This window comes from Meles meles, chromosome 5 (assembly GCF_922984935.1).
Source record: "Meles meles chromosome 5, mMelMel3.1 paternal haplotype, whole genome shotgun sequence".
Classification (NCBI taxonomy): domain Eukaryota; kingdom Metazoa; phylum Chordata; class Mammalia; order Carnivora; family Mustelidae; genus Meles; species Meles meles.
Genome location: NC_060070.1, coordinates 5748124 through 5775096, shown reverse-complemented (window position 1 = coordinate 5775096; position 26973 = coordinate 5748124). Strand labels below are relative to the sequence as shown.

Below are 26973 nucleotides of genomic sequence, written 5' to 3'. Positions count from 1 at the left end.
TACACATAAGGAAGGAAATATCTTGGACAATGAGAGGAAGAGAATACCTCAACAACATTTAGTTCAGGAGCCAGAAGAAATCCATAGGAACTGGTTTGACATCCTCCAGATGCGGGAAGATATGGCATCTAGGAGACAGAGGCCGAAACCCACAAGAGGGGGGAAAAGCTACATACAAAGAAATAAAGTTACTGGGGTTAAGAATTTTACCAACAGTAAATTCCAGACAACAGTGAGCATTGGAAGAGAACCACCTTGGGTACGTTTCATCCCATTCACATGAGTAAAAGACCTGATGTACGTAACTACATGAACATTTGTTGAAAAAAAAAACAAAAACTTATAAGTTAAATGCCCACCTGTCTCACACAAGAAGTTACTGAGACTGTGCTCCAGCTCTCAGGAGGGAAAGCCAAGTTAAGGACCCTGAAATAAGGATGTCCTAGTGTGAAAAGCAGTTGATATTAAAAGCCACTAAATCTAGAGTTAAGTTTAAAGACTCGATGGAAAAGTGTTTCAAAACTGCATGAAGTCTCAAGTAATTATTTTGGAGTAATGTGTCTAAAAATCCAAGGAAATTGAATGTAAGCCTTCTAAATCATGGAAGAGATCAAAGTAGTTAAAACAGAGCCTACATATTAAAAGGACAAAAACTGGGCAGACAGTAAGGAGGTGCTAAGTGTCAAAAGCATAAAATAAGGTGAAAAACATGAAATCAAATATATTAGTTGTGAAAATTAACTTTCAATTTAGTTTGTGGAAAGAAAACTGAATATAAACTTTATATAAAACTAAATGGTACTTGAATAGTTTAAAAATAATTAATACATTAGGATGAGTGAGAAAAAAGAAGGAAGGAATAGTTATTTTAATTGTAGAAAGGTAGAATTTAGTGTAAAAAAATTTCACATGTAGAGAGGATCAATTTATCTCAATAAAAATGTTCTAGGTAAAAATATAATCATATGAGCCTTGGTTCCTGAAAAAACCACAGAATCATGTTTGAAACAACAAACAGCTACTTAAATTAGTGGGTGTTTTTGTCTGTGGAAGAAAAGTAAACCTCTTGGCCCTGAGACTGTTTGATGCTGGTCCTTTCTCCACTGCTTGACCTTCAGCTCCTAGATCTACGATGTTTAACAATCCAAGTGGACACCCTGCCTCTAACACACCATGTCCCAAACTTCAGCGTGTATATGAATCAACTGCAAGTGTGTCTGAATCACCTGGTGAAATGCAGGTCCCACACAGCAGCTGTGAGATGGGTCTGGGGACTGGATTTCTAAGAAGCCCCCAGTTGATGCTGCTGCTGCTGCTGCTACAAGGTCAAGGCAAAGCTGATCAGGGCCAAGATGACACTTGACACCCCAGATCCTCCCACAAGATGCTGGGCATGAGAACAAGGTAGGGAATGAGCTGATAGAAACAGATGAATGATCATCTTCTATCTTACATTTAGGGTAGGGTATCAAGAGATGTTGCTTCTTTCATGCTGTTAATAATTAGAAAAATACACCGTTAAGCTTTTAGGCCTTAAAAGTAACCATTAGTGGGTTAAAATAGATGGTTATCATATGAAGTAGTAGGGAAAGAAAAATGAAAAATTAAGTTAAGGCAATAACTTAAAAAAAATCCAAGGTAGAATGTAAATATATATATTAAAAAAAAAACCAATAAGATGGCAAAAGGAAACCCAAATAATTTGTTATGATTACAGATAAATGGGAGAAATGATCACAAGTCACAAGAAAAAAGTCTTGGTTTAGGAACTTCTTTGAGAAGTTGTTCCTACTGTCTGATTGTTTCCAACCATATGGTTTTATTGGAGACTGCCAGTTACCAACTAATTATCAAAATTTAGCTCCACAATAAAAGCAAAAATAAACAAGTGGGACTTATATCAAACTAAAAAGCTTCTGCACAGCAAGGGAGACCATAAACAAAATAGAAAAAGCAACCTACTGAATGGGAGAAAATATTTGCAAATCATGTATCTGATAAGGGGTTAATATCCAAAATATATAAAGAACTCCTACAACTCAATAACAAAAAACGGATCCAATTTAAAAAATGAACAGAGGATTTGAATAGCTATTTTCCAAAGAAGACATACAGATGGCCTATTACTCAGCCAAGAAAAATGAGGAAATCGTAACCATTTTTGACAACATGGATGGACCTCAAGGGCTTTATGCTAAGTGGAAGTAAGTCAGGGAATCTTAAGATATATGGAATCTTAAGAAATTAAAACAAAACAAAGCAAAAAAGTTCATAGATAACAGAGAATAGATTGGTGGTTGCCAGAGGTTAGGTGTTGAGAGTGGGAGAAATGGGCAAAGGTCAAAAGGTACACACCTCCAGTTATAAAATAAACATATAAAATAATAATTATATATATATAAATATATAAAAATATTAAGTCATGGGGATGTAATGTACATCATGTTCACTATCATTAATAATACTGTGTTGATATTTAAAATCTGCTAAGAGAGTAGATATTAAAAGCACTCATCACAAGAAAAACATTTTTTGTAACTATACGTGGTGACAGATATTAACTAGACTTATTGTAGTAATCATTTTACAATTTATCCTAATCACCAAATCATTTCATTGTATGCCTGAAGCTAATATAATGTTGTATGTCACTTACATCTTTAAAAATTTAGCTCTCTTTCACAAACTTATCTTCGTTCCCCCTCCATCCTTACAATATAGTTATGTCACGATTTTGATCAGATTAATAATCTGTTGTTAAACTATTGTGATCACATCAGTCCTACTCACTGCAAGTCACACACCTACTATGATTACATTTCTTTTCTTAGACAACTTGTTTTGCTTAGTATGGATAATTGTCTCTCATTTAGTTTGCTTGATTTGTGCATGCTTACTATTTTTTTTTTCAAATAGATTAAGATCTAACAAACAAATGTTATTTTTCAAATGTTCAGAACATCAGGTAACCCATCAATTTTCTTTCTTTTTCTAGAGACTTGGGTCCTTCCACTCTCCTCTTTCTCTATTGTGGTCCCAGTGACCCAACACTATTGATAATACTCTCAGGTTTACTATCTTTTTTCCTTAGTTGTTTGTCTTGTTTTCCTCATCATTTTTATAGTGCACATTTTCCAGTAGTTTCCTGTAAGTACATGAAAATTTTAGTTTTAATCCTTGCTTATCTGGAAATCCTTCCAGCACATTTGGTTATTAGTTTGGCTATGTTGAAAATCACGTTCATTTGGAATTTTGAGGTCTTGTCTCCATTGTCTCCCAAGTTCTTACCTTGCTTTAAACACCTTGATGCGATAGGAATTTTCAGCCATTTGCCTGTGGCGTGTTTCTCCCAATCTCTGACAGCTTTCTGGATATTCTCTTTATTTATGGTGATGTGAAATTTCATACCAATATGCTCTGATGTGGCTGTGTGTTCCTTCATTGTACTGGGAAATGTCAGTTGAGAGACATAGGTCTTTTAACACCAGAAACCATGCATGTATTCTTCCTGCAATAATGTTCTCCCTCTATTTTATTTCTTTGTAATTCCTTTATATATATACATACACACACACACATATGTATATATATATATATAATTTATATGTGTGTATATACACACACACATAAAAACACACACATATATACACACACATATAATATACACATTTATACACATAAATACACTTATATAATTTATAAACATAAATTATATGTAACTATTATATATAAATATATATGTATAAATTATATATATAAAATTATCTTGTGGGTTGATTCTTTAATTTCTTTATCTTTTTACTCTGATTTCCTGATTCTGCTTAGTTCTATTTTCTGGGAAATTTCCTTAACATCATCTTCCAAAACTTTCATTGAATATTTTGTTAGGTACCGTAATTTACTTTTATTCTGATTATTGCTTCTTAATAGTGTTTGTTCTCTTCATGAATCCATTATGTTCATTCTCCTATCTGTCTCCAAATATTTATTATAGATTTTTAGGGTCTGGTATTTGTTTGGTTAGCGGTTTTTTGCTTCTTACCTTATTACATTCTTTATTCATTATGTAACAATAAACTTTCTCTTTACTAGCTATTAAGACTCTTAATCCTACATACAGATCAACAGGACAGATCAACTGGCTAAGAGCATAAACTGTGGAATCAGACTAGCCAGCTTCGAATCTGACTGAACCATTTAGTAGCCGTTGGACCTAGGGCAAGTTGCTTTACTCCATGTGACAGTGTTGCTTGCTCTATAAAAGGGGGTAATGTTATTATTATTAATATTATATGACATGCCAACTCATTTTATGAAGCCAGCAGAGCCTTGATAGAAACAAGTTCATCATAAGACATTACAAGAAGGAATCTTCCAGGACAATCCCATCCAGGAACATCAATGAAAAATTTCTAAACAAAATTACTAGAGAACCAAATCCATCAATATATAAAAATTATAGCATCTCATGGCAAAGTTGGTTTTGCCAACTTATTATTACAGGAACATTAGAGTGGCTTACCATTAGAAAAATCAGTTAATGCAATTTACATTAGTATATTAAAGGGTAAAAACTACACAGTCATTTCAAATGATGGCAAAATGCATTTGATAAAATCTAATACCTATTTGTGTTTTTTTTTAAGATTTTATTTATTTGAGAGAGAGAGAGAGAGGGAGAGCACATGTGGAGAGTAAAAAGGAGAAGCAGACTCCCTGCTAAACAAGGAGCCCAACATGGGACCCGATCCCAGGACCCCGGGATCATGACTGGAGCTGAACACAGACACTTAACCAACTGAGTCACCCCCCATATGTGCTTTTAAACAAACTAAGAATAGAAGAAAATTCTTCTTAATATGATAAAGGGAATTTTTTCAATCTGAACAGTATAGGTTATGTTGAAAAAACAACCAGTCTCCATAATCAAAAGCTTAAGACATAAAACTGTAAGTGACTTAGAATGAAGGTCTGTTTCTTACATGTGCTAAGTGCTTATTGCAGGTTGGCAGGGGGGCTTGTTCACAGCAATCGCTTAGAAGCCCAGCCTGACAGATGTCACTGCTGACAGGACCAGAGAAAACAAGAATCCCAAGGGATCTCTTTCTGGGGATGAAGTGCTCCATCCTGGAAGTAACATATTTCATTTCTATTCATAACTCATTGGCCAGATCTAGTCCAGGGCCCATCTAACCTCATCAAGCCAGAAAGTACAATCATACCATGGACATTATGAATAAGATATTTTAAAGTCTCTGGGTTCCATTATATTCTTTTGAAGAGTATTTATTCTAATTCTGACAGTTGAACTGTTCAACACAAACTTCAAACTTCGTCTCCCTGTGGTGGACAGCAACCAGAGTTCTTCCATCTCCCAGCTTTGGCTCATCATCTGGGCCTGCTGAGATCTCTCCCATGTGTATAACCCTTAGAAGTTATCTAAAGCTGGGTTTTCATGCATTTTTTAAGTTTACCTGCTCTTTGGGTCTCTTTCTTCCAGGATTATCACTCCTACCAACCCCCACCCATTAATTTTCTACTTGCTGTGCCATTCCAAAAGTCTCATCTTTGACATCTCAAGCCAGTATTACTGCTACTATTTTGTTGCCCATGGCAAAACACCCTAGCTCTTAGGGGCACAAAGCTTTCAACTCACAAATCTTAACTGATACACTTCCCTTTCAAGGACAGACTCCCCTCTGCTTTCAGCTTATTTTAAATTCTTTGGTATGACCTTCAAGGATTCCTTTCAAGGAATCCTTTCAATCTGACTGCAGATTGTCTTTGACCTTATCTCTTATTACAGTTGACCCTTAAACAATGCAGAGTTTAGAGACACCAGCCCCCTGCATATTTGAAAATCTGGGTATAACTTTGACTCCCTTAAAATTTAACTATCATCAGTTTACTGTTGACTAGAAGACTTATTAGTAGCATAAACACTCAATTACCATATATTTTGTATGCTATAAGGATTATATACTATAGTCTTTTAATAAAATAAGCTAGGGAAAATATTAAGAAAATTATAAGGAAAAGAAAATATATTTATAGTGCTGTATTGTATTTATTGAAAAAATTTGCATATAAGTGGACTCTTGCTGTTAGTGTTGTTCAAAGGTCAACTGTATTTCCCTTTGTATGCTCTGTTAGCTATAACCAAACTGAATGTGCTATAAAATTTCTTTCCTGATTCTGTACCTTTGGTTTCTTTTAAGAATGCCCACTCTCATATCCCCCAGGGCCTCAGTGGTAAGGGACCTTCAAAGCTCAGCTCCAATAGGAATGTTCCTTGAAGCCTCTTCTGTTTCTTCTCTCCCTGCTTACCCTATACTCCAGCCCTCTCCCAACCCCACTTTCCCTCTCCCACAGAATTTTATATCTTCCTTTGTTGTGTCACTTAGAACATAATGTTAGTAAGTAATATATTCCCAACATCAGGGACACCTGGGTGGCTCAGTTGGTTAAGTAGCTGCCTTTGGCTCAGGTCATGATCCCAGTGTCCTGGGATTGAGTCCCACATCGGGCTCCTTGCTCGGTGGGGAGCCTGCTTCTCCCTCTGCCTCTGCCTACCACTCTGTCTGCTTGTGCTCACTCTCGCTCCTCTCTCTCTCTCTCTGACAAATAAATAAAATCTTTAAAAAATATATATATATATTCCCAACATCAGCTAATGGACTCGCTAGTACATCATCAATTCATCAAAATACTTACAAAATTAACTTGATCGGATGCATAACTGCCTTCCATAAGAAAATTTATATAGATGTCATAATTGAGTATGAAGTGGCCATTTAGGGTTGCCACTATAATGTATATCATACAAAAACTATTTTGTAAGAATCCCTGATATGAAACAGCAAATAAAGAGAATAATGACATAATGCTTTCCATCTACTAGAGAAATTATGTGAGTGGTGAAAGTAATTTTTCTTTTATTCATCTTACATCTCTCATGTGATTCTTTCTGTTTATAAGCAGAAACATACATTTGTGAGATGGTCTACTAGGAGGCAAGTTGACTCCAGCTGCTAAAGAATTACAGAAATATCACTGATCTACAAATAAGACAGTGGCCTCATTAGGAGAGCTCTAATGAGTTGAGGTCACCCAACTATAAAGGATAAACATGCAGACACAATTAAAGGAACTTACCATTTAGGTAGCAATAACATTTTAAAAAGCAAGATATTCGGGGCGCCTGGGTGGCTCAGTGGGTTAAAGCCGCTGCCTTCGGCTCAGGTCATGATCCCAAGTTCCTGGGATCGAGCCCCGCATCGGGCTCTCTGCTTGGTGGGGAGCCTGCTTCCTCCTCTCTCTCTACCTGCCTCTCTGCCTACTTGTGATCTCTGTCTGTCAAATATATAAATAAAATCTTAAAAAAAAAAAAGCAAGATATTCTTGTTAAAGAACACTCAGTGGAGAAAATATACCAAGTAAAGATAAAACATGAGAATCCGTATCACAATATAAAAAGTTGTTCTGAGAATTCTGTTTCATTAGAAAGGAGCAGGTACAACCGAAATGCATTACTCTTTCTTTATGATCTAATAACTTTACTTATATACCTTGAAATTATCCAGGTAAATTATTTTTAAAGTGATAATTATAACTATAAAAAAGTAATGATGTTTAACAAAAAATAAAATACCTAATTCTGAAAATATGGGAAAGAGATGTGTTAGGATTATTTTGATTACTAAGTCCGAAAAAAAGAAAAAAAGATTCAAATTGTCAGTCAGGTTTGCTTAGTGATTCCTGTAACTGAATAATCCAGAGATGGGTCTCAAGCATGGTTTAATCTGGTGGCTCAACACTCTCACTCTGTTTTGTTTTATGCACAATAACTTAAAGCTGGCTCCCTTCTTGGCCTCTGAATGTTCCAAGTAGGTCCAGGGACTACATGCTTGCTTACTTACTTACGTATACGTAAGAAGGAAAAAGGGTCATTGTCCCTGAATTTATTATACCACATGCCCAGTCTTGAACTGTGGTCAGGGTGATGGAACACACTGGCCGGATTAACCTAGGTCATGCAATCATAGTACAGGTTAAGGGAAAGGAGAAGTTAGTTTCCCTAAATAACGTGAATTCTGTCAGAGAGATTTGCTGAGCACCAAACATCTAACAGCTCCCCCCAGCATTTCTATTATGCAGTTCTGTGGAAGCATGGGACTAACTTTGCCAACGGGCTGTGAATGGAAGAGGTGTGTGTTCCCTCCAAACTAAGCTTTTCAGAGCCAATGCACTGTCCTCCTACTCTCTCTTCTCCCCACCCTGTGTTAACCTGAATTGGATATCTACCATGAATGTGAAATGGTCCTTTTCTGAGTGAAGCCAGTGAGACATTAGGGTTAATCTATTACTGTAGCAAACCTAGGCTATACTGACCAATTCAGATTCCCAAATGAGAACCCGTAGCAGTCAAGAGAAGTGAAATCTGGAATCTTATAGCTTAAAATATAATGAGGAAGTCCTCTCCATCTTGTGATCTTTCAGTAGCTGATGCTAAAGACCACCTCTCTCTGTCCTTTTTGAGAATTAATGTGGCTACTGGAAAGGGACCTGGCCTTTGCTTCTACTGTCTGTACACTCCACCACTTTGTGCAAATTAGTCCAACTCCCTGAGCTCAAGAGATGAGTCTGCATCTCCAGAGTAATGAAGTCAACCATATCTCAGAGAGTTGTGATCCTTACGTGATTACACATGTGGAAATGCCCAGGCCAGGTGAGAAGCAGGCTCTTAACAGTTGGTGAGTGCTGTGTTGAATATGAGCAGTTATAGTCAGGTGGGATTATAAATTCCAGCTGTCTGATGATTGCTGTTCTTCCTTCTTTCCTCTCTACCCATTTCTCTCACACTATCTGTTAGCCTACTGCCCTTATTTCTCCATTTAAAAAATCCTACCATAAAACTAGTGTTGCTCTACAAGAATTCCTGTCCAGAAATAATGTGTTAAGTAGGTGCAAGGATGATAGACAGGGGTTAGCCCACCCTAGAAATATTTGAATAGTTAGCTGGTCACTTACCAGAGAAAGAATTCCTTCTGGGCCTAGGATGTGGGGTAGAAATCAGGCCCAGCCCTTTCTGAATAGGGAAAAATGAGTCAGAGAGATGCAAAACAAAGGTGAGTGCTACCAGAGCTAATGGGAATGGAACCTATAGCTTCTGTGCCAAAAACACAGTTGAATAAAATGGGTAAAGACCTAAAAATAGCAAATCACATTCTCAAACTGAATTCACTGTGTATTGGCTGTCCATTTGCCATTATCAAATAAGCAAAGTTCATCAATTTTCCAGTACAGTGTGATGGTTAAGAGCAGAGTCTTTAAAGTCAGACTCTTTGGTCAAAATCCTAACTCTACCACTTACCAGCTCTCAGACAAGTTAACCAACTCTGAGGCTGAGTTTATAAATTGGCAGAAGAATGGCACCCCACTTATGGGTTATTTCAGTGATTAAATGAGCTAATACATTGCAAGCCCTTAGCAGAGCACAATGTAACTGTCATAAATGTGATCATCACCATCATCCCCATTCTCTGTCTGGATTAGGCAACAGTTTTTAGTCACCAAGGCTAAAACTTCATCTGGCAATCTTAATCCTTCCCCACGAGGGCTGAGTTCTAGTCAGGGAATAGTGCTACTAGAGAGTGTTGCTTACTTTCACAGAAGATGCCAGAAAACTGAGCTCCATCACAATGACTCATTCCTTAAGAGCAAGCTGCTTAAGCTCAGGTCCTAGCAGACGCATAGTCTGGTTGCCCAGAGTCCACGATAAAGTCTGTGTTTGCTCTGCAGCTCTGAACATTTCTCCTGAATGTGTTCCAGGTCTGGCTCCATTTCCACCAAGACTGGGTGAGACGTTGAGGGGAAGTAGGGTCTAACCACCCTGAGCATAGGCCTTGAGCTCATGCAAACCAGACCCCAGCCTGCCATTAACTAGCTGTGTGGTTTTGGCAAGTGAATTATTTCATTTCTCCCAGGGGATTATAAAACCTATTGCCCAGAGATGAAGTAAGGATTAACCAACCACATGAGTAGAATGTTTAGCACAGTGCCAAGTCAAAGTGGTAATAATAGCAAATTATCATTTTTACCTTCTTGGTGTTCCTTCACGGTCATATCTCTACAGACTTCCTAGCTTTGGGTCATTGAAAAATTAATAGATTTGGATTCTATAATTCTCATCACAGCTACAGTACAAATGTTAGATGGAAAATTGGTTAAATCAAGTAGAGACCTCAGTGGTATTGTAGAAGGACCGAATCATCAGGGCATATCTCTTGGATTCAGTTGTTCACACAGGGGAACATGTCTATGCCTTGCCTATAAGGGAGGTCTTGCCAGTTGCCTTGCTGATAGAGTCTGTCTATGATCTCCTTTATGAGTAAACTTATCAGAATACATGAAGGAAGTGTGGCCTGACATTCTAGAGAACTCACCCTGGCTGGTAATAATCACCGCTATTTTCTTGGGAGTTCTCAGATAACTTGCTTCAATAATCCATTCCGGAATTGTAGCAGATAATGAAGCTGAACCTAGTAGTGAGCAGTTCTTCAAACTCCTGCTTTAGCATGGAAGTGGAGCTCCTTCTTGGAAATGGATATACGAATCCACCTTCTGTTCAGTGCCCCAACCTGCTGGTTTTGTGAAAAGCCTATCTGCGTTGTGGCCTTCTTTATAGTCTCCTACATCCACTGTCTCAAAGCTGGGGCAAATTTAGAAAGCTTTCCTCCACCAGAGGAAGAAATGTAACTGCAATTCTTAGATGCAGTGCCTGCTTGTCACAGCAGACGGTGACTGATTTGGTCTTATTCTGGGAATGATTGAGGTCAGGGATGGCCAGCTCCTTGCTTTGGTCATCAACCCATCTGCGGCCCACTCCTTTGGGCGGGACTGAGCCGGCAGGCAGTCTAGGGACGGGGAGCAAGGTGCGAAGAGACAAACCCTCACAGTTTCCTGACAAAGCAAAGTAGAGTAAGTTTATGCTTCATTACTCTCAGAGATGTTTGTGATGTATGAAAGTGTGCAAAGGCCCAAACCGGGCTGCAAAAAGAGCGAGGAATGTGTGGGATTACATTGTTGCTCAGGTTCGTTTATGTCTACAAAGTTGTGAGTGTAACATCCTTCATGCTAGGGACTCTATTGTTGAGACCATTTTGGTAATGAATACTTCCACTTATTAAAAAAATTATTATGTATCTGTCTTTTTTTTTTTAAAGATTTTATTTATTTATTTGACAGAGAGAGAGAGAGAGAGATCACAAGCAGGCAGAGAGGCAAGCAGAGAGAGTGAGAGGGAAGCAGGCTCCCCGCCGAGCAGAGAGCCCAACGCGGGACTCGATCCCAGGACCCCGAGATCATGACCCGAGCCGAAGGCAGCGGCCCAAACCACTGAGCCACCCAGGCGCCCCTATGTATCTGTCTTTAAAACCAAGTACATAAGGGAAAGAAAAGCCAAACACTTACCAAATGCTAAGTTGTGCTCTATGGTTCTAAAGTCAGAATACATTCTTGTCAATTGAGAAAGTGTAAAAATTAACTACTTCTCATAACAAGCTTTGATAGAAAATCAGCATTTTTTAATAAAGACAGTTCCTTTCTGTATGGGATGAGAGAAAAATTGATGCTTTTATTTTAACATAACGCTTACTGGAAAACAATGAACTAAAGACAAAATTGTAGCCTTTATCATAGGTTTCCTGGATGCCCATAATAGCTGAGCAAAGTCTCTGATGCTTTAATTGCCCAAGAATATGAGAACTCGGCCATATCACATTTATTTGGCAGCTGAATTCTGCTTGGGAAGAGAAAAATTCCTACAATTTTAAAACCTACATTTAGTTTGAAAACATATTGTGACTTCATTATACTCTGTAAATTAATGAATTACATGATTAACACCCCTTGACCAGTAAAATTTATGTCCATTTCAATCCAATTTAACTAATATATTAAGCCAACCATCTTAAGTATTTATAAAATATTTTAACTTTTAAAAAATACCAAAGATACATCATGAAGACATATATAATAGGCAAATTCTTGGAGACAGCAAGTGGATGAGAGGTTACCAGGGGCTGTTTGGGGTCATGAAAAAGTTCTAGAAATAGATAGTTGTGATGGTTGCACAACATTGTGAATGTAATTTATGTCATGAAACTGCACACTTGCAGATGGTCAAATGAAATATTATACATATTTTATACAATGAAATAAAAGTAATCATCTAAGATATCAAAATATATAAGAATGATTCAGAAACTAAAATATCCACTCTCAGCACTGTTATACTGTATTTTCTGTATTACACGGAATTTAGAAATTCTGGCCTCGGACAGACGACCTAAAATAAGTTGTACTAGAAAGTTAAGATCAATTTAACAATGTTTGTGATAATATAATTATTCATAGAAACCCACTTAATTCTCTCAAAAACAATAGAGCCAGTAAGAGAATTAAGTAAGTTGGCCAGTAAATAAATATATAAAATAATATGTTTTTATGTATACGTTATCAAGAATTTTTAGCATGCTTATTGGGATAAAATGGCTTTAGATAAGTAGTATCAAAGTATAAAATTCCTTTGAGTAAACCTAACAAATTATGCAGAATCTAAATGAAAAATAAAAGCTTTCCTGAGGAGCTTAAAGATGACAAGGAAAATTGAAGAGATACAGGTTTCTAATGGAAAGATTCCATAGTGAAGATGTAAATTTCTCCCCAAATAGTCTCTAAATTTATTGAAATTTTTAATCAGTCTCAGGCATATATTTTAAGCTGTCCAAATTATTTTAAAGTTTGTCTCAAGATATAAGTGGTTAAGAATAACCAAGAAAATACTGAGAAAGCATAAAGAGAGAGTTCTATATTCCACAAAGTTAAAATATACAAAGTCATGATCATGAAGAATAATATTTTTAGGTAAATACACTGAATATTTTTAAAGCAGTATAAAAAAGTATGCTTTTTTATTGGAATAAAATCCTATATGTATGTATGTATGCCTTCAGAAAAGATAGTCTCTGCTGTTAGCGGCTGAGTATATACATTTCTGTTTACATTCTATTCTACAGAAGGAGATCATAGCTTTATAACCTACCTTTTTCCTCACCTGTATCTTATAAACATTTTTCTACTTAAAAAAATATATTTTTCTATTAAGTGACTTTGGTAGCTTTGGAATTTTCCATTACCTAGGTATACCTGATTTTACTTAATCCATTGTTTTTGGAACATTTAGATCGTTTCTAATTATAAATAATATTATCGATCACATCCTTCCCTATGACTTTCTGCACAGGTGCATACTTCCTTAGACTAAATGCCTAGACGTGAAATTGCCGGGTCACACGCTATACACATTAAGTGGTGTCCCCACCCAGCGCCCCCACACTTCCATCCATGGTTTTGCTTTCCATGGTTCCGTCTCCCATGGTCAACTGCAATTCAGAAGCAGATGATCCTCCTCCAGGCATATGTCAGAAGGTCAGTAGAAGCCTAACGTTATGTCACAATCCCTACACCAGTCCTCGCACTTTATCTCATCACACAGGCATTTTGTTCTCTCTCATCACAACAAGAAGGCTGAGTGTAGCACAGTAAGATGTTTCGAGGAGAGACCACATGCACGTGACTTTGATGACACTATGTTGTTATAATTGCTCTATCAGTTGTAATTGCTTATTTCTTATTATACCTAACTTATTGATTAAACTTTATGATAAGAATATATGTATAGGAAAAAAAAGGCATATGTTGGGGTTTGGTACTGGTATGATAAGAATTAACTGGTCTTGAGACGCCTGGGTGGCTCAGTTGGTTAAGTGGCTGCCTTCGGCTCAGGTCATGATCCCAGCATCCTGGAATCGAGTCCCACATCGGGCTCCTTGCTTGGCGCGGAGCCTGCTTCTCCCTCTGCATCTGCCTGCCTCTCTGTCTGCCTGTGTTCTCTCTCTCGTTCTCTGACAAATAAATAAATAAATAAATAGAATTTACTGGTCTTGGCACATACCCCCATGGGTAGGGAGGGGACTACTATATTGTTATAGAAAGATTGTGATGGTTTATAATATGGTATCTGTGAGAGTACCTCTCTTCCCAAACCTGTGTCCACACGGAGTATTAAATTTTCAAAAACTTTTTGTTAAATGACATTCAGTTATAAAGTAGTGTTCTTTTGATTACTAATGAAGCTGAACATTCTTGAATGTTAATTATTTGTTTTATTAATTCGTGCATGATATATTCCTATTCCTTGCCCATTTTTAATTAGCAAATTCAGTCTTTCATTGGTTTGTGATAGCTATTTGTTTATCAAGGATATTAACATTTATAGCATATGTCAAAAATATTTTTTAGACTTTATTGTTTGCTTTTGTATTTCGTTTGGTGCTTCCAGTTTTAAAAGAAGAAGTAGAAATATTTCCATTTTCCTGATTCCCAAGTGGTGAATCATATCTGATAGTAGAAAATGTTCACACTTTGCAAAAATCATAGCAATAATGGTTTTTGTGCTTGAGAAGAATCATGCGCGTGATGTATAACCGTCGAAGGTGAGTGCGTTTTACCGCTTTGACTTGAAATTACTTTTTCCTTATTCTCTGGCAATTTCTGTATATCTGGAAGCTCTGTCTTGTTGATTACACTTGAAAGACGTAAGCAGCACAATAGAAATCCAATTTTTCTGAATAGAAAGGTCCCACTGGCTGATCTATAATGTCAGCAGATATCTCATGTTAGAGCCTTCTCAAAATCTTAAATCTTGAGTTCAAAGTTCTCACTTATGTCTTGACAATGGCTTTCAGGCCCATCCAGACAATAATAAACAGATTCCTGCTCTTTTTAGCTACAGAATGATATTCTTTATATCTGTTAACATACTTTTTCAAAGGAAAAGAACTTTGTTTCAAAAAAAAAAAACAAACCTCTCTTTTTTTTTTAATTCCATTGGGATGGTAAGAACAAAAAGACTTCCAACTTAATGGTATATCTTAATTCCTCAAGAATGAGGAAGAAAAAGAGAGGAACTGGAGTGGAAAGGGGAAATATAAAAAAATCCCTCTTGGATGAAGTTAAGGGGCTTTTAGAGTGCATAGCCTGGCTTTATTTCACAGTGACTGCAGAGATTTTTGAGCTATTCCCTGGTCATTTAGGAGGACTCAGAGTTCCATTTTCGATGCCATTAAGAAGAATCGTTCACACATTTTACTTGTCAGTCATTGTCAATCCAATAGCACTTATCACAAACATGTTAATTCAATCAAGGTTGCAGTGAAATGAAGTAATTATTTCCTGATGGCTGTTATTACCATCCATGGTGAGAGAGATTATTAGTTTATTTCCAAGTAAACATCATCTCTGCAGACAGGCATAAACCTAATCAACAAAAGTTTGATGTCATTATTACTCATAGATATAAAAAATTTACCTCTTAATCAATATATTCTATGTGGCATACTCTAACATTGGTAGTAAATGAGCATAATCTAGGCTGTTTTACTGCAAACTTTGGTATGCATATTCTAAAAGAAGAAAACTGAAAAAGCCAGTATTCTGTAGCCACTTTGGCTATGAAAATCTTTCCTGCCATTATCACGTGGACTCCATACAATGATAAATCTATTTAGAAGACTGGAGTTTCGTTCCCGCATTGCTAAGTAGAACTTTCTCCCCATGAGCTTCAGTCAATCTTGTAGAAGGAAGATTCTTATCTAAGAGGAGACAGCCTCCAGCATGCTGTTCCCTCTCCTGGAATACTCTTCATCCCTTGAGTCTGTCCTGTGTCTAGGAGCTTTCTTTACTCTCTCCACTGGGCTGAATGCCCCTTTTGGTTTGCTCTTTAACTACCCTATCAGTCTAATGAATATTGTTCACTATCTTCTTCCAGACTGTATGATGAGCCCCAAGGGGATGAGCGCCATATCTGTCTTCTTCACTTTCCTACTCCAGTTCCTAAAAGACTGACTGGCACATACGCATTCTCGACAAATATTTGATGAGTGAGGATTAAGTAAATGAATACACGTAAAGTGCTTTGCTTCATTGCTACAACTCTTGGGCTAACTTACAGCCTTCCATTTCTAGTTGTTTTCAGAGTATGGTCCGGCCTGCAGTGTGTCTAAATGCTGTAGTCATGAGCCTTCGTACAACCAAGTCCCATAGTTGGATTCAGATTGGTTCCCTGAGGTAAAGCGGAGTCATCTCCACTCATCACGTTTGTGTTTATAAACGGTCCTCAACTTAAAATGGTCTCATGTAGGATCTTTCAACTTGAAGATGGTGTGAAGATGTGGTTGATATGCATTCAACAGAAACTGAACTTTGAATTTGGAATTTTGATCTCTTTCTGGGCTAGCAATATGTGGTAGAACATTCTCTTATGGTGCTAGGGGTGGCAACGAGCTGCAATTTGCAGTCAGCCACGCAGGGATGAACAACCGAGACGCTCACAGCTCTGTACCCATACAACCATTCTGGCTTTCACTTTCAGTGGAGTATGCAATAAATACACGAGATATTCAACAATTTTGACCGGAGCCTGGGAATCGGGTCAAATCATGACTATTAAGGCGAATGTAGGAAAAATATAAAGTTTATGGAGGAAACTTATCTTTGGAACCCACTGAATTTGAGGTGCTGGAAGATCCTGGCTATTGAAAATGTGAGCTAGAGTTCAAGAATAATGTCAGGACTGCATCACATATATTGACCATGGTGTCATCCCTTTTGGTGGCCTGAATCCCTTTGTCTTTCCATAAATGACACATAGTTTAATCCCAGCCAGTCTTTTCTTTAGAAGATGGAACATCTTACAAATAAGAACCTTTGACTGTCTCTTAGAATAGTCTGGGGCATCACAGTTTGTCACCACCTCTGACGTTCTATGATAGATGCTTTCTATAGCCCTTCTATTTAAATGTTGGAACTTTTAGTCATTTTAGAAGGTAAATAATACATTCCCATGATTGGGGAAACTGAGACTGCATAGGGGAGCGAGCCAGTTCATTACCAGAGTCCTGGTCCCTAGTCCTCTGCCTCCCCTGCTGAAACAAATGGAACCTTTCAGACCCAGCATGCAAGGGGACAGCAGGTAACTCACCGCTTCCCACCCTGCCTCAGCGGTGTAGCTTGTTCTGTGCATTCAGAGTTATTCTGTGAAAGCACTTTGGGTCTCTTACTGTTGAGTCCTTCTAAAGTCCTGAGCTTTAAAAATGTTGCTTTTCTTTCCTGCTTTCTTGAGAGTCTAAATACCTTATGCTCACTGCTACCAGGAACTTTGTTGGTGTTTGTTACAGCCCGCAGTTTCTACACACACACACCACACCCAGTTCTCCGTTCCCAAATAAACATGTGTTTCCTGGTAATGGTTTTAAGGATCACATAGATTGTTAACTGGAAAGGATTGTTGCACAGAAATTTGTCTTCATGTCGGCCTTCATGGGGTCCTCTCACCCCAGGGACACTAACAGATCTTGTCCAGCACCAGCCTCTTCGGTGAAGGACGATGAGAAGCTTTCTTAGGGTCGGTGAGGGAATGGGCAAAGCTGGAAGAACAAATAATGCACAAATAAGGTCTTGCTTATAACATTAAATGCTACGGTGCATCATTCAAAACTATTATGACAAAGGTTCATCCAACTAACCAAGTACAGTTCAATTAAATGGCCTACAAGTTGGCTTTGCCTTACCATTGTAGAAATTAATGCTTTTTATTTTTGGTTTGTTCCTTGTTCTACCTTGAAGATGCCTTGAACCTTCGAAACCGACAGGTTATCTGCGTCACCCTTAAAGTCCTCCAGCATCTGGTTGTGTCAGCTGAGATGGTGGGTGAAGCTTTGGTGCCCTATTACCGGCAAATCCTCCCCATCCTGAACATCTTTAAGAATATGAATGGTGAGTGATCCCAGGAATCAAATGTCTTTTAAGCCCTAAGAAAGGGGAGTGGTTTGAAGTAGACTTAATTCGCAACACGTTTAGGATTTATTATTGCTTATAAACCAAGATCCATTTGGAGATCTAAATATGGTAACTCCCACTCTTCCCTGCTACTCCTCAGAGAAACAGTAAAATTAACAATTTCATTTATTACTCCTCACACGCACAGCTTACTTCCTCAGTACAGAAGCGTTGAAGCAGTTCCGTAATCTCCCAGTAATTAAATTGTAAAGTTTTTGTTAACAGTCTTTTGAATACATTAGTAGGTTTTGAGTGTGTCCTTTCTCTTGGTAGTAATTCTACCTTTAGAGACTGTTAAAATTTTATTACTTGGTTTAAGATGAATTTTCAAGGAGAAAAATAGATAATTTGTAGCTATTTAGTTGATGGTGAGTGCTGATTATAAATATATATATGTGCTGATGCATTTATTTGTTTTAATTATTCTATAAGCTTTGGAAGCGCTAGTGAGCTCAGCTGAATCTGCTTTACCCTAACAAAGGTACTAGCAAGATGTGGTGATCTCTGGCAGGCAGCGGATGTATATTTGTTTATTGGGAGTGTGATTTTCCTTTTATTCCTCTTGAAAAGATGTGATTCTAATTTTCTTTTATGTTGCTAACTTTGAATTTCCATACTTCTCATATGCACGGCGTAAGTCAACATTTGAAGTTAATTCCTGGTAGTCATGTAAATAAGTTATCAGTTCAGTGGGACACTGCATGGATTTTGTGTGTGTGACATGATCCGCTCATGTACATACAAGAAACAAAATCAAACCAAAAAACTGAGTGTTCCTGCCACATACAACTCCTTTGTTTGGAATCACTATTTTTTAATTCAGAAATTGCTATTAAAAGTCTGGTTAATTAGGCAGACTGTTCAGGAAATCATGGAATCCTCAAAACGTCTGTAGCTGTCTTTCAACAGCAGGACCTACTATATACCTAATATCAAATGTATTTAGTAAAAAGGAGTTCACTGGAGTTATGGAAGCTTAGGAATGCTCATAATAGAGTGAGTTAATATCCATCCAAAATACTTGAATGGCAGAAAACCTAATGTGGACGTTGAGACAAGTTTCAGGAAACCCCAAACTGGGCCTTATTAAGTGAATCTCCTATGATCCAATAAACTGACAGATTTAGTAACAGCATTTCTACTTTACAGAACATACTTGTTCAAGAGTTTTTGTATTCAGACTTCGTATTTTTACTGTATAGCAGCATCCAATATCCATGGGGCTATAGAATGACTGTACGTGTGCACATTGTTCAAATACGGCTCATTAAAGAAGCCCCAAGTTCGCTCATTCTGTCTAGACTCCAGTTAACTGGAGAGAGACAGAGACGGCAGAGAGGAAGATGACAGAAACAGAGAGATGGCAGAGGGAGTTACTTTAAAAATGGAAGGAGTAAGGAGCGGCCACCCCCAGAAAGTCTCAGTTGTAGCTAACATTTCTCAAGTGTGTGATTAGCAAGGGTCTCTCAATAATCCTCGTGGAAACCTATGGTAAATATACCATTGCCATGTCTGTCTTTCCAGTAAAAGCTGTCTTTCTGGAATTCTTCTCACATATAAACCTGTGCTTCTGTGCTTGACTGTCATGAACCATGAGCTCTAGCACACGTCTCCCCTCCCTCCCTTGAGTACGAGCAGCTCTTACCACCCTGGGCTTATGCTTTCAGTGTCCCATGGTAGAATCTCCAGCTTAAATCTAAGCAATTTTGTATTATATAAAAGAAGAAAAACAGTGATGTTCAAAAGACAATTAGAATCTCCCTCATCCTCAAGGAAACCTGCAAAGAAGAGTAAGTTTGGCCACCACAGAGCGATAAATCACTAGGTCGTTCAACAAAAGCAATTGGTTTCTACATCTTTCTCACACTTTTGATTTAATTCTTTAACTCACAGATATTCACATGCTTAACAAAAGAAGCAATTGGCTCTAGGAATATATTCCTATTTATATTTTATCAATGTGGGAATTTACAGTTTATACCCTAGCCTTAATTGGTCCCAAACAAGGTTAATTATTTTGGAACATTTCGAAATGCATGCACGAGGAATTCTACATTCGACTATTTTCCTGCATAATATCTTTCTGACATTTGAGGGGGAAAAATATTAGCTTCAGCTTCGTTTTCTTCTTATCTTAGAAACCTGTCAGTACAATGCCAGACTGCAGTAAGCTGGATTTCCAGAGGGTCATATTACAAAATTGGAGCATTCTAGCTATAAAACTTAAAACTATTCTTCAAAGTGGCTATGTTGCCATAGGTCCAGTTCTACCAAAAGAAGCATATAACACAGGATTTCCAATTATAATAGTACTTTTACTATAGAAATAACTGAGCAGCAGCTTAATAAATCCCATTTTATAATTATAGATATTTATATTCACAGACCATATATACTTATTTTATCTGAGCACATGTCTTTAGAATAGTCATATTTATAAAGAAAATTATATTAGAAATTTATAGCATGTAACATTCGAAAAAATTCACCCTTAATTTCAACGTATTTAAAAGAATTCCACACATTTCTGTTTTCCCTACCTAACGTTCATATAAGTCAAGGTCCTGTTAAATTCAGATTAAAACATTTCTTTCAATTCCCACCACAAAATATTTGTTTAGAATGAGAGCAGAGATAAATGCCGGAAAGAAAGAATGAATGAGAGACTAGTCCTTCAAATGTGATGACCTTGTCCTCTGTCAGTGTTCTCTCCAAGGGCAAACTTTAGCTTCATTCCACAGCCTGCTCCTTTTCTGCAATTTCTGTCCTATTTTAATGTCAAATGGACTTTGTGGGAAATGAGCAGTGGGGCTGAGGGGATAGGAGCTGGACAAGCATGAAGCAGGCACAGACTCCAAGGCGCCCTGGACTTCGAGTCTTCTCGGGGGACCAAAGGAAGCGAAAGAGGGGGCAGGCAGGAGCGGGAAGTGGGTAACAGCACTGATTGATGGCCCAATCTACACTTCTATAGGTATTCAAACTTGCAGCAAGCCCCACGGAATGACTCCCGTCCTGAGAGTTAAGAGTGGCTTTGCGTTTCTCTTTACGCATAATTTTTTACAGGGTTTAATTAGGCTACATTTTATCAAAAGTTATAAAAACAGCAGAAGTCTAAGAGGAAAGTTGTGACATGGAGGGGTAACATCTAGAGTCCGAAGATGCAAGTCTTGTAGCTTCTCTGACTTTACATTGCTTTTAAATTTCTCTAAATCATCTATACAACATGTAAGAGCATCTTTTCTGAGGGCGATGTGGCAGTTGAAGATGATGTGTCTGTAGGTTCTCTGTGTGCATCCTGGCTGACCGGCTGCTCAGTGAGATGGCCGTCACTACCATACAACATGATATACACGTACCATATTATAGACATATGATACTATGATGTTCTATACAGATACTGCAATGCTGTATAAATTATTATATCACAACATGAGTAGATGATTGAATGTGTTGGGCCCCCTGTTGGGTAACTCTTCTGCTTGGCGCATCTGTGAGCCTGTGAGTACAGTATAGATTCCCGGTTTTCCAACGGGGATGATCCCTTTGCCTCAAAGGATTCATCTTGCTCTGATTGCCAAATGCCAGGTGGGTGACCAAATAAGTTAAGGACTTTGGGATTCATTCAAAGATAACAGGTTTTCAAGTCCATCTCTTCCTGGCATAATCTTTAAGCTGGAACATGTGATGTTTAGAGAAAGTCATATTTTAAAAAGAGAAGCCTGAGTGTGACCAACAAGGGACACCTGGATCACTATCCTCTTTGGAAGATCCAAAGTACTATCTAAGTTTGAGCTTGTTTTCCTTAATTCTAAACAATGAGTTTTGGATATCTAAACCGTGTTGTCTTTCTAGTCCCTGCTTTGAGCTGAAAGAGAAGGAAGAAGTAGCAATTTCTTCTTTCCTGTATACTTTCACAAATGTTATTAAAGGTTACAGAAAATTAAGACAATAGGAATGTTCAATTTATAGCTTCCAGAGATGAAACTACAAAATTAATGGGGCAGTGTATTGCATTTGAGAGGCATGAAACAATAAACGGCATTAAAACATTTATAGCTAAAATATGGGACTCTGCCAGCAGATTAGAGCTCTCCAACCACCCTGCTTTCTGGAGGCAATCCTAATTTTGGTTCCTTTGTTTCCAGCGGCACCAGTAGTCCTAAAACAGCTCAGAGACTCCAGGCATCAGCGATTCTAATAGCACCATAAGTTTATGTCATGGAACATGTGAAAATAGAGTAATGAAATAACGTTTGTTTATGTGGATGTGGAAATCAAACATGGCCCCTTTGTGTGTAGATTTTCCTAGGATAGTTCTAGGATGTATGCCACTAGAGATTAATAAAAGTCGATGAAGAAAGGATTTAAAAACTGCAATTCAAGTTCAGACACATTAAAACATGTAGATATGAGAATGCATTAAATTTGTAAAATTTCAGAGTATTTGTACCAAGTCTTTGACCCTGAAGTTTAAGTAGTTTGAAGAAGCTAGAAACAATTGTTTTCTGCTGGTAGTCATTTAAAACACTTCTAATGAAAACCTAAGTGTTTTCCTTCAACCTGATTCAAACTCTCCCAGATGTTTCTGAGAGCCCAATGGGACCCATTCTCAATGTTCCTTTAAAATACTGATGAACTTTTGGGAGCTGATTGTGTGACCAAAAAAAGTCTGTAGTTTTTAATGTCCTAATTGACTTGTATAAAGGCTATTTCTCAGAGCTTTAAATTTAATTTTGGAATTAAGTTTTATTCCTCCATGGGATTCTGTCCAATTTTGAAGATGACTTATATTTTAGAAATTTACTTCAAAGTTTCTTTGAAATCTTTAGGTTTATTAGATGTGAAGTCACTTGAATGTCTTAAGTTTATTAAGGTGCATATTAGAACTACGTCCTCCATTCCTGAACAGTGGATTCAGAACGATCTTGTGTCTGTCTCATCTCCTTTGAGCTCTTCCTCAGCTCAGATTTAACTAGTTGCCCCAAAGAGAATCCTAGGATCATAACAAAGACGGCAGATACGCATAGGGACCCTTTGGTCTGCACCTGTCTCCAATTTACTGAACTACTGTATCCCATCATGAGTTCTACAAGGTCAAAACATTTATGTTGGGTTTTCTTTCTCCTGTGCAGACCATGGCATGTCTAGAAGAATTAGGTGCTTTGCAAGTGTTTGGGATTCATACCCTAACCCAGTCTTCCTGCCCACTACTTGTTTATTCAGTCCTGCCCTAAATAGGTAGCTTCACTATTTCATGAGGTAACCCATTCTACTTCCTAAAGAAAGGCACGTCCTACACTAAGTTGAAACTTATGGCTAACATTCTGATTTACCTATCTAATCTAAACCACACGGAACAGTGTCAAATCCCTTTCCCAAATAGCAGGGCTTCGAAAAATTATGTAAGACTTTCCTTCCCTCGCAATCTTAATTTCTCCAAGATTAAGGTCTCTTCTTCCAAGTGTTCTTTATAAGCACAGCTTCCAAAACCTCAGGGGGTGGAGAGGGAGGACCCACAGATCTGCAAACACTGATGATTCTGCAGTCGTCTGAGAACAGCCCCAGGACACAGAGTATCCTGAGAAAAGACTGTCCTCAATGAGGCACCCCACATGTGGTCAGCCTGTAAGATGTCTGTACTATTCGGAAATCTATAAATGCTCACTGAGTCAATTTCCTCTTCACTCAGACTGCTTCATTCAAGTTTTTCAAACCCATTCACTTGTCAGAAAAAAAGTCCATATGGGGGGGGCACATACTAGAAATTGCCTCGGAACCTGTCCTTTTTCTTCTCTGTAGACCACTCTGATTGCATCTGCCAAGAGGGAAAAATTATTCTCCAAGTTGTGTCTCTGTATACAGAAACACATGAGCAGGCAGGGTGATGACCCAGCCAACCCAGAATCCAGTTCTGAAGGCTGTGTATTAGTTTCTTAGGGCTGCTGTAAGACATTTCCAAAAACTAGGAGGCTTCAACAACAGAAAGTAATTATCTGATGGTTCTGGTGTCAGTAGGGCCACGCTCGCCAAGTCTGTAGGGATGAACCAACGCCATGCCTGTCTCCTTGCTCCTGGGGCACCTGGCAGTCCTCGGGCCGGCTTGGAGAGACACCGCTCCAATCCTGCCTCCATCCGCACGCGACACTCCTCGCTGTGTGTCTCTGTGTCTCTTCTCTTCCGAAGAGCACACCGGGCCTTGTAAAGATTGGGTGAAGGGCCCGGCCTACGGCAGGATGACCTCCTTTCAACAAATCATATCACAAGGACCCTATTTTCGAGTAAGATCAAATATAGAGATTCCAGAAAGGACAGTGGTCAACCCAGGACAGCCTTGGCTAACTCCCCCAGGGTAAGTGGAGGTAAAATCCCGTCCTTATAGCGGTCTCGTGTGCCTTCCACTCTCACTGCAATAACTGCAAGCAGACCCCCGCTGTCCACAACAGCAAGTTCTCCTTTTCCGTTCAGCAGGATGGGCTTGTCAGATCGAGACAGGAAAGGGATCTAAGTGAGCACGAGCAGAGGAGATGGCAAGGAAATGATTTTGTTTCCCTTCAGTGATGCTGCAAACTAAGCAAAGAGGGGAAGCAAATGCTTCCTCAGCTTGGGGTGGTGCCCTGGCTGCCCCAGAATTCCCCAAGGGCACCACTGCCTCCAGCCTTCCAGAGGGCCCCAGAGCCTGACTCCGGGTAGGAGACTGCCTCACCTGCACCAGTCCGGCCAGCTGGGCAAGGGGGCTAGGCCACTGTGTGCTTGAACGGTGTTTGGACCAGTAAGTTAGGGTTCACTTGTGGACAAGGACAGGTAGAACAATAGAGGGGAAAACCAGAAACGGGACAGTTTGTAAGAGCAAAGGCTATGGCATCCGGTTTCCTGGGTTTGAACCCCAGCTTGAGTTAACCAGCTGTGTGACCTTTGATGGGTTATGTAACTTCTGTGCCTCCACTGCCTTAATTAAGAAAGGAGTTTGTTTGGAGGCCTAGAGAGAGCTGTCTGACCCGCCGAGGGCTGCCGGGGGATCGCTCTGGAGGGCTGTCAGTGGCCTGGAGATGAGGAGAAGGGCGTGGAACATGGGTGAGGTGGAACGTGGGTGAAGTTGGTTTGCAAATCGGCAGGCGGTAGGTAAAGGTCACATCTGTTGCCTGACTCAGGGGGTGTGGGGAAAGCTGTGGTTTCCGGTCCTTCCAAGAAAACTAAGTGAAATCGATTGGAATTCGTATGGCAGTTTGGTAAGGTGATCAGATACAATATAAACTTTTAAGAATTGATATCTTTTTTATATGCCGGGTGTCAGAAACACTGCGGAATTTGTTTCCCACGGCAGAATATCCCATCAGCGGGAAGCTTCCGCGGTTCCACTCCTCTCCCTCCCCTGAGATAGTTTTAGCTCCTTCTCTGGATTCCTCTCATTTCAGGAGAGAGTTGAAATATTTATCTAATCAAAAGGCTGAAACTAGAGGTTTTCCAAAACCAGGACGCCCTAATGGACTATTGAAATCCCAGCCTTTTTCTGAGACAGACACTGCTTTCAGTTTGTAAGTGGCTTTTCTATTTGGAGTTTAGCTGTGTGAACCTTTCTGAAACTCAGTGTCCGAGTGTAACTTTGCCTCCATGGGTCAGATTGTCAGAACACCAAATTATAGATGGCCCAGGGGCATCACTAGAGTCCCAGATTAATGGCAGACTTGGTGTCTAGAACGATATTGTCTAGAACAGGCTGCCCAGGTAAGCCCCATTCATCATCTCTAAACTGCTGCAATAGGACTGCTGTTTTATGGAAAGACAGGTTTGAGGTGGGTGCTGGCCCTCTGTGCCCCAGTGCCTGCTTGTCAGAATGGACCATGTGGCCTACACCCAAGATCTTGACCTTGAGTGACCACCCTAATTCCAGTCCAGGGACTCATAGGAGATAGTACTGATTTTCTCCAGAAGTGGATTCAAACATTGCACCCTCTCGAACCTTCTCTGATCTTGCTGTGACCAGCAGAAGGAATTGGTCTCTCTCCCCTAGGGCTTGCTACTGTCTCTCCTGCAGTGTAGATTCTGTTATCTCTACCCGTGTCTATCTCATCAACTAGCCTGGCTGGGAGATCCCAGAGCCAGGGAGAGGTGGGGACAACTGGCCATTAGCTCAACCTGTCTGCCAAACCATGTGTGAAATTTGTGTTTTGTCCCCGCTTACACCCACTCGGAGGTACTTCAAAATGGATCAACATACAGAATGATTTGATTCCAGCTGGTTCCCATTCCTTGGCCAGTATATCTATCTCCACCACTAGCTGGAACCTGGCACTTTTCTGAATAGGAGATTTCCACGGATTCAGCTAAGGCCTTTAAGATATGCCTAGAGAAATCTGTATAATATGCTTTAATGTATTTAAAAGCTCAAGATGGGCCCCAAATGAGCAAGCATGCAAATATTCGCCCAAGAGAAAACAGTGTTCTCTTCTATTTTTGCAACAGAAAGTTTTACTTAATCTGGGCAAGAAAGCACATGGTGATTTCTAAAGCTTCAATTTAAAGAGGCTCCTATATTCCGCCAGATCATAATTTGTACTTTTTAAGTCACCTAAAATATCAACCATGGATTTGTAGCTGATTAAGGTCTCGTTCTCATTTTCCTTTATATGCAAATCTTTCAGGAGCACCAACAAATGACTTTTTAGAGGTCTCTATGTGGACATTGCAGAGAAAATAAGCTTGTCACCAGTGTAATTGTTATGCTGAACAGTCCCTATTCATGACATAATTAAAAGGCAAGTTTTAAAGGGAATCGGAGACCAAAAATAAACTTTATTCAGTGGGGGAGTCTTTCCCTGACTACATAAAACTTAACAGGGGCCTTAATTGTTCTGCTCACTCAGAAGATCAAAGGCACTTGGAGTCACACAACTCCAGTACTTAGAATCATTTCTTGAACAGATTGACCAAAACTCTGAACTTGACTTGTCCTCAGATACTCTGCCTCCCACCACCCCCTCCCCGCCCCCCGCCAGCACAGATCTGTTCTGTGTT

At 38.9% G+C, this 26973-nt stretch overlaps 1 protein-coding gene across 3 annotated transcripts in view; it reads left to right on the top strand.

Moving 5' to 3' along the window:
• Positions 1–26973, top strand: part of PACRG (parkin coregulated) — a 511595-nt gene that overhangs the window by 299383 nt on the left and 185239 nt on the right. For 2 of the 3 annotated variants that reach the window (XM_046005592.1, XM_046005593.1), the window contains exon 4: positions 17749–17898. The exons of the other annotated variant lie outside the window; for it this stretch is intronic. In XM_046005592.1, coding sequence (XP_045861548.1) covers positions 17749–17898 — 150 coding nt within the window. The remainder of the gene's footprint in view (positions 1–17748; positions 17899–26973) is intronic. 3 annotated transcript variants of the gene reach the window in all.